Source organism: Peromyscus californicus, unplaced genomic scaffold (genome assembly GCF_007827085.1).
Source record: "Peromyscus californicus insignis strain IS unplaced genomic scaffold, ASM782708v3 Scaffold_10__1_contigs__length_136768540, whole genome shotgun sequence".
Classification (NCBI taxonomy): Eukaryota; Metazoa; Chordata; class Mammalia; order Rodentia; family Cricetidae; genus Peromyscus; species Peromyscus californicus.
Genome location: NW_026294391.1, coordinates 84064171 through 84072876, shown reverse-complemented (window position 1 = coordinate 84072876; position 8706 = coordinate 84064171). Strand labels below are relative to the sequence as shown.

At 45.8% G+C, this 8706-nt stretch overlaps 1 protein-coding gene across 1 annotated transcript; it reads left to right on the top strand.

Annotated features, from left to right (window-relative positions):
- Positions 1-5661: 5661 nt before the first annotated feature.
- On the top strand, positions 5662-6598 carry LOC128115403 (RNA-binding protein with multiple splicing 2-like). Its single transcript, XM_052746034.1, is given in 2 exon segments — positions 5662-5692; positions 5695-6598. Coding segments are annotated over 2 exon segments (606 nt in total). The 3' UTR covers positions 6270-6598.
- The last annotated feature ends 2108 nt before the right edge of the window (positions 6599-8706 follow it).

The window sequence follows — 8706 nt, the reverse complement described above, 5'->3', positions numbered from 1 at the left end:
GATAGATAGATAGATAGATAGATAGATAGATAGATAGAATAGACAATTATTAATTCAGGACCCCAGTAGCTCAGGCTGTGGATTGCATGGATTGGAAGTAGCTGGGCAGATGAACTTTGTGAAGACCCACAGGCACCTAGGAACCCACTCTGGACAATACCAAGATTTCTACAAAGAAAGTTAATTCAGCTAAAGAGGTAGTAAATAAAGAGGTCGGGAGATCTGCCGCCTGCAGGTTAAACCTACTGCTGCAGACGTTGAAACAAAGCCCAAAGCAAATGTCAAGAGGAAGAAGATAAGCCTTAAGGGAAAAGTTCGAACATTCGGGAAGGAGAGGCAAAATGAAAACCCACAGCAATGGCTAGCAAAGACTGCAGGACGTGAAAACAAGGAAGGCAGTCCCACCCCTGATGGAACTGGACAGAAAGAGGTTAAGAACAACTGAGGTCTTTATAGCAAGTCTCATTGCTGACACTAGTACTTCCCTCCTAGAGCACAGAGTCATGTCTGCTACCAATTCTCTTGAAAATGGGAGCGTTTTAGTATTTAGTAGCTCCAGGAACACATTTTCTGAGGCGTGACCTCATGTAGCCCAGGCTAGCCTCAAACTCACTATATACTTGTCTTGAATTCCTGATCCTTTAGCCACTGCCTCCTGTGTGATGGGATTATAAGTGGGTGTCACAATGCCAACTGAAAATGAAGCCACTTTCTGATGCTTTTCTCGGGGTTGTTGTCTTTGAGACAGAGTCTCACAGACTGACCTGGAACTCATTATAGTCAGGCTGGCCTTAAATTTGTGGCAGTCCTCCTACCTCATCCTCTCCAGTGCTGAGATCATAAGTATGAGCCAACACACTTGTCTATAAATTCATTATGAATAGAGAGTTTGTTTGTTTGCTTTTTTCTAGAAGTGATGGGGATCAAACCAATGGCCTTACAAATTATGGGGAAATACTCTACCACGGAGTCATATCTCCAGCAGAGAACACATGGATAGGAAGGAAAAAAAGTCCATGTCATTTAAAAACTGTTTTCAGTAGATATAAGTGCTTTGTTGAGGCGTGAAATCAAGTACAGGCAACAGCGAAAGAAAGAACTAGGACTGTAGGCAATCTGAAACCTCAAAGCCCACCACCAGTGACATACAGCAAGGTCACACCTCTGAAACCCACCTGAACAGCACCGTCAGCTGACAAAACTCCCTGGACAGCACCATCAACTGACTTTGTATTCAAATATCTGAGCTTCTGGTGGACATTGTCATTCAAAACATCACAGCAACATAGTGAGACCCTCATCTCAGAACAGAAGGGAAAAAACTGAGAAACTTGAAATGGGTTATACCTGCCTATCTCAGTATCTTTAAGAAAAATAACAGCAATGAGCTGCTAAGGTACATTTAATAACTTAAAACTGCACAAGCTTATAATCATACTACCCCAATTTCATTTGCCCCCCCTTGGAAGATGAAGCCAATGGAATTCAAACTTCACTTCCTACACTTGGGACTCTCTCCTCAACTATCAGACAACTGAGGCAATGGACCTCAAGAAACTGGAATTACCCCAGAAGGAAACCGCTGGGGCCCTGGTACCAGTGGGTGGGGAAGGATGAAAAGGTGTGATATTTTCCAGGAAAGAGAGTTCACATGGTTTTTATAACTTATCAGACCATCTCAAGGGACAGCCTAGCAGTTGACAGTGATCTGTCCGTGATAGGTAGAACCCTATCTTAACCAGAATTGCTTAGTTATGCAGACTTCTTATCCTCTATTTAAGCCTATACCTCCCTGGGGATGTAACAAGGTCAGTAGACTGCTTGCTTAGCACATACAAAGCTAGCATTGCACAAACCAGGTACGGTGCTGCGCAGCTGTGATACCAGCACTCAGGAAGTGGGGACAGGAGAACCAGAAGCTCAGCTTACACAGCGAGTTCAAGGCCAGACTGGGCTTTGTGACACACTGTCTCAAAAAAGACAGAAAAGATTTGCATATATCTTAGTTGATTCTTGTATAATATTAGAAGGACCAGCCTTAATATTAATACTTCCCAGGGGCTCAGGAGAGACATCTATGAACAGTGAGGACTATTTTTGGGAAATGAATCTCGGCACACCGAGCTCTTTAGTCTACTTGCTTTAATTCCTCTGGCATAACATCCTATCTACACAGCTTCAGTTCTGTTCTCCTGCCTAGCTCCTTTCTTGCCTGATTTCTCTCTATATTTATCTACTGCTCCCTCTAAGTTTCTATCTTAATTCTCTCATCTTAATTCTGCCTCATCTAGGTTCTTTTCATCTCGTTCTTACCCAGCTAGGACTTCCCCATCTGACTCTTCCTCATCTTCCGTCTTGTCCACACATTTTCTCTGGTCAAAATCCTCCTTATACCTCTCTGTTCTCCACCTCTAAGTTCTCTACGTTCCTCTAAGTCTCTCAGGAATCCAGTTACAAACCCAAGCAATAGCAATCCTCTCGCAGAGCAAGGTCACCAGGCTTGAATTCTTACGGGGTCATAAAGGCAGGTAAAAATTTTCCTCAGGCAGTGACCACCAGGCTTTCTTTTACAATCCAAAATGGGAGTGGTTAAAGAGGAGGTCAACTGAGTGCTAATGACCGGTTAGTATATCAAAAAGGGGATCTATGTGCTCAGTCTACATTCCAAGAAGTGGTTAGGTAAGAAGTTAGGGGTCTATGAAGTTGTAAGGTTGTAAGAAAGGAGGGTCGGAGCTAAATTGTGTAAGCTATTACTTAATGTCCACCTGACCTAGGCAGTGTCTCCTTGTGGAATTTACCTTAAATCAGGAGACTTATTATGTAGTGGTTTGGACTGTTGTTTCTGTTAGTCCTTGAAAGTGGCTAAGGGAGATATATGATTTCAGTGCTGAAAGAAGAGAAACAGATGGGCTGGGGGGAAGGAAACCTTTCCTGAGGCTGTTCTCCAAATACCTTGAATGTGTATGTCCAAAGAGTGATCAGTCCATACTCTTAGCAATTCTTAGGAAAAAATCAATTGGAAAAACTATGAAGGCACACATGATTTTCATAACAGAAGACAGCTGATATATAACAAGCCAAATAATACCAAAAGCTCCTTGGAATTTGGCTTCCTCTGAAGGAATTCCTTGATCCCTTCAGTGGTGGCTTTGCCAAAAACAGCTGAGTTCTTATAATATATTCCTGCGGCCCGTAGCAGTTGATAAAGTGATCGCTTAGCATGCCTGAAGTCCTGGGCTCCATCTCCAGCACTGCATAAACCTGACATGGTGGTAGATGTCTGTAGTCCTTTGCTAAACAGCTAAGTTGAGGTCAGCCTGGAATACAACACTCCCTCTCAAAACAAACAAATAGCCTGAAACTCTTTATAGGGGCTGGAGAGGTGGTTCAATGGTTAAGATCACTTGTTGTTCTTGCAGAGGACCGGAGTTCAACTCCCAGTCATCACATGGTAGCTCACAACCATTCAGTTCTAGATCTTGCATCCTCTTCTGACCCCCACAGGCACCAGGTATGTACATGATATACATACACTCATGCAGGCAACACTCTCATATACATGACAATAAATAAAAATCATTTGGGGGGAGCACAACAGGGGCTGGAGAGATGTCTCAGCAGTTAAGAGCACTGGCTGCTCCTCCAGAGGAACAGGGTTCCACTGCCAGCACCCACACAGTGGCTCACATCTGTCTGTAACTCCAGTTCCAGGGGGAACTGACACCGTCTTCTGGCCTTGTGGGCACCAGGCATGCACATGGCACACAGACATATATGCAAGGCAAAACACCCATACACATTAATTTTTTTTTTTACTTAGTTGGCCTGAAATTCACTAGGTAGACCAGACTGGCCTTGAACTCAAAGATATGCCTGCCTCTGCCTCCCAAGTGCTGGGATAACTGTCTTTAACTGTCCTAGTGAGTACATGTAGCAGAGCCTAGTTGTTGGATCTTGAAGGCTTTGAACACAGCAACTCTAGTAACACTACAGCATAGCTGGGATCTGAAACCTGCTTTGATCACATGGATCTGAGTCTCTTCAGCAGTTGACTCTTATGCCTATTAAGAAACTACTAAGACTGGGCAAGTTTGAAAGACCATGAGGAAAGACTTGAACAAGTCCACTTGTGGGTTGGCTGGGGAGTCTTCTGAAAGATGCTCACAATTCCTATCCTTGAGGAGAGCCGAGAAATGTGTTGGTTGACAGACATCCCTGGAATGATGCTTAAAATGGACCTACTAAAAGTCTACTTCCAGTAGAGACTGAAGAGCCTCCAGGAAAGGACTCAAGCTGTATCCTACACTTGATCTAGGCAACATCTGGAAACCTGATTTGGAGACCTGACTGTTTTCGGGTCACATAGGTAGGGAAGCATCCACTACTAGGCAGTCAAATTGAAAGAAAAACAGAGCTAAGTGCAAGGAGCTCAGCTCAGAATTCAAGCTTTGTCTTTAGGGAAGTAGAGCTATGCTAAAAGCAGTACTGAGATGAGTATAAGTAAACAGCTCAGAAATTAATCACTGAAGAGATCATGGGAACTCTCAGCTGTTGTCTCTCAGTGCCCATCTCTGCTTTCAGAAGCCTAACTTCCGTCAGAGGACTGCAGCCATGTATAGTCTGTGCACGTCTGTGTTGACCACTGATGGAAAAGTGGGGTCTGAAAGGTCCAGGAATATAGAAATATAAAATTGTAAACCTAAAAAAATAAAAGCTGACACTCATCAGCTCTAAACGTTAACTTCCAACAATGGGTCTCTGCTTACAGCCAGCTCCTCTGTCAACAGTCTTTAAGCCACTTGCCCCTCATAGCCAACAACTGCCTGGACCAAAGTTAACTTTTAATAGATGTTTCTACGTGACTTCTAGCCTGCATCCCATGCCTGATGTTTCTACATGACTCCTAACAGACACCCCATGCCTGATGCTCTCCCCCTTACTATAAAAAGGGGGTCAGAACCCACCTCCATTGCCACAGCCTCAAAATCCAACTCTGGCTGTGGTCTCAGCTAGCTGATAAGCTTTTGTGCCCCCATGGTGATATTTTTTTCTCCTTTCTTTCTTCCTTCCTTCCTTTCTTTCTTTTTCTTTCTGGAATAAAGTTTGCTTCTGGTTGAATTGACTTTGATGATCTTCCCCATTATTGCGTGGCCCTGGACCCAACAGGGTCCAGACACAAGTTCCAGGACAGGCAGAGCCCATCACCTCCTCAGTGGAGTCTTGCTCTAGTAGCACACAAGGTGGGGAAGAAGCCCCTCACTACGGAATCTGGCTAGGAATTAGAAGCTTCAACACAACTGATAGATCAGAATTGCTTATAAAGGTATGCTTGTTTTCCTAAATACTTACCAAATAAAGATGTTAAAAACAACAAGCTAAGCTGGGCAGTGGTGGCCAGTGCCTTTAATCCCAGCATTTAGGAGACAGGCAGAGGCAAGTGAATCTCTATGAGTTCGAGGCCAGGTTGGTCTCCAGAGTTCCAGGACAGCCAAGGCTACACAGAGAAACCCTGTCTCAAAAAAACAAAAACAAAAAACCAAATAGCACTAGCCCGCACGCTCCTGGGGGGCGGGGAGGCGCACCGCTCACCGCGCCCCTGCCCACCTCGGGGGCCCGGCGTCCCGCTCCCCTCTCTGCGGCCTCCCCCCTCCTCCCCTCACCATGAGCAGCGTGAAGCCAGACATCGAGCACTGCACACGGCCCCCGGCGGCCCGCTGGAGGAGGAGGTCCGCACACTGTTTGTCAGTGGCCTCTCTGTGGATATTAAACCTAGAGAACTCTACCTGCTCTTCCGGCCGTTCAAGGGCTATGAAGGGTCCCTGATCAAGCTCACCTCAAGACAGCCTGCTGGTTTTGTGATCTTTGACAGCCGGGCAGGAGCAGAAGCAGCCAAAAATGCATTGAATGGTATTCTCTTTGATCGGGAGAACCCACAGACCCTGAGGCTAGAGTTTGCCAAAGCACACACCAAGATGGCCAAAAGCAAGCTAATAGCAACACCAAATCCCACCAATGTCCAACCTGCCCTAGGAGCACATTTGATTGCACGGGACCCTTATGACCTGATGGGGGCTGCTCTGATTCCTGCACCCCCAGAGGCCTGGGCCCCTTACCCGCTCTACACCACAGAGCTGACCCCAGCCATTTCACATACTACGCTCACCTACCCAACTGCCACTGCTGCTGCTGCTGCCCTTCATGCTCAGGTGCGCTGGTACCCCTCCTCAGATACCACTCAGCAAGGATGGAAGTACCGCCAGTTCTGTTAGCTCCTCAGTCTTGTCACCCTGGAGTTGGTCCTGGGTTGTGTGGGGCCAAAACAGGGCTCTGCCCTCACTGCCACCCGAGGCCTGTGCGGAACTGCTGCTTCCCTCTAGACACTGTGAATCTGAAGCCTGACTCAGTGGACGGCTCTTGTTTCCTTCTTCCTCAGTTCTCCAAGGCCCTCCAGGAGGATCCGGAGGCCTTCTGACTGGGACACCCAGGCCCAGCTTGCCCGCCTCAATGGGAACCCAGCACAGCCTGACCTCCTGCTCAAACTTACTTCCGTAGTTCCCCATCAAGGGAAAGGGACATTTGATTTTGCATGTTTATGAATTGTGACGCTTAAACTTGTGCATATGAGTGTACGGTTTGTTCCCACACTGTCGCCATAGCAACAGGTCTTGGCACCGGAGGCTTGTCAAGCCTGGTCTCTCTCTCCACTCCTGACTCCTACACCCACCCTACTTCAGGGAGGCCTGAGCCTTGCGGCTGCTTCTGACTTGAAGGACCCTGCTCCTATCAGACACACACACACACACACACACACACACACACACACACACACACACACACACACACACCACACCACACCACACTTGCAGACTCCATCCTCATCTAGCAGCAGATCCACAGCCTCTGACTTTCACTTAATCAGAGTCCTGCGTCGTCGTCTCCTTGTCCAGAGGGCTGACAGCCTAAGAAGCCTCCCTTGTGCTTGCCTCCCCCAGAACACCCAACCCTGCCACTGCTCCTTACTCTTCCTGAACTCCGAAACCAAGCAAAACGTGAAAAGTATTTTTGTACCCTATGTAACAAAATATTTATGGATCATAAAGGGTTTTTCATGTGTTTACCATTAATTATTGAAGAGACCTTGTTCAGCCTGTCGGATAAGTTTAATGTTTAGTTTGAAGCGTGAAGAAGAAAGGGGGGGGGGTGTTCCGTTCCTTAGCCATCAGCCTTTGTGTCGGGCATTGGTTTAAGAAGAATGAGCTGAAGGATAAATTGTGCAATTCTGTTTTATTTTACAAGCATGTCCGTGCTCTACCTTTAACCTCAGCTCGGATGTTTGGCTGCTTCGGATTGTGGGTGATGTCTGGAGGTGGCTGTTGTAATTGCTGACCCTGTGAGAATGTGAAACTGGATCGTAAATGAAACGCAAAGTAAAAACCTGAAGCGACAAAAATAAATAAATAAATAATAAATAAATAAATAAATAATAAATAAATAAATAAACAAAAAAGCTAGCTGTACTTACCAAGGGCCAGAATGCTAATGTTCTTAACTGCATTAGCTCCCTTCTCATCCCTAAATCTAAACAGGGCATCTCAAGACAACCTCGCAATTTACAAAGGAAAATTCCTTATAAAAAGAAAGTAAACAGACTCATTTTTGTAGTTTATTTTTTATTAACACCACCCCCTTTTTTAAGATATCTGCCTGCCTGCCTCCTGCCTGCCTCTGCTTCCTGAGTGTGGGGATTAAAGGTATGCATCACCACAACTGGCTTTTTTCGTTTGACTTGATTTTTAAATTTTGCTTGATCTTTAAACCTTGTAAATTAGAACCTTTGAGAAAGGTAACTCGAAAAGCCACAGAATCTCCTATGAACCATTCTGAAGACTCCTAAAGGCATCCCTATCTCTAAACAACCACATTTAAAGATGAAGTGTGTACTATCTCTTCTATCTCCTTCCTAAGCGTGACAACATTCCTTCACTCTGACTCATTCTTTCAGGGGGCATAGTGGAGAAACAAGCTTTATGTGAGCGGAAATCCCTAAGTGGGGGACTCCTCAGGCGGCGACAATGCTGACACACCCATTAACCAGTGAGCCCAGCGATATGCCTGCTTTGCATTCACAAGACTGAATTCCAGGAATGAAAGTTGGAGCAGGTTATGAAACGTTCTCGTGGTACTCTCAGCCTGATGCCAGACAGAATTCCACCCCATCAGCAACTGTTTTACAATATCCCTTTTGCTCACCTTGGGGATTATTGTCCTTTAAGTAGAAATCATCTATGTTGAAAGATAAAAGAACTCAGTTTTGACCAAAAAAAAAAAAAAAAAAAGTCCCAGAGACGTCCTAAATTTGAACACAAGGGCCTGAGATTGATGGAGGAGAGATGAGAGAAGTTAATAATCTAATAGATACAAGTGAAATCTGCCCGTCCCGCGGGCCAGGTTATTTGATGAGACCCGAGGAGGCACCTCCTGAAAGATCAATGGGGGCGAGAGAGAGAGAAAGGAGACCAGGCGCATTAAGGAAGACAGAGTCAGTCTGAGTCGCGTCAAGGTCTCGTTTATTGACTGGGTATTGAGGCTTATAAGCAGGGCTTCAGGTAGGGAGGGGAGCAGGGGAAGCAGGGATAGAGAAAATTCCTAAGGAGGGGGTCAGGGTCGAGGTCGCTTTGATCCCGGGCCCCCTGCAGTTGACAGGCT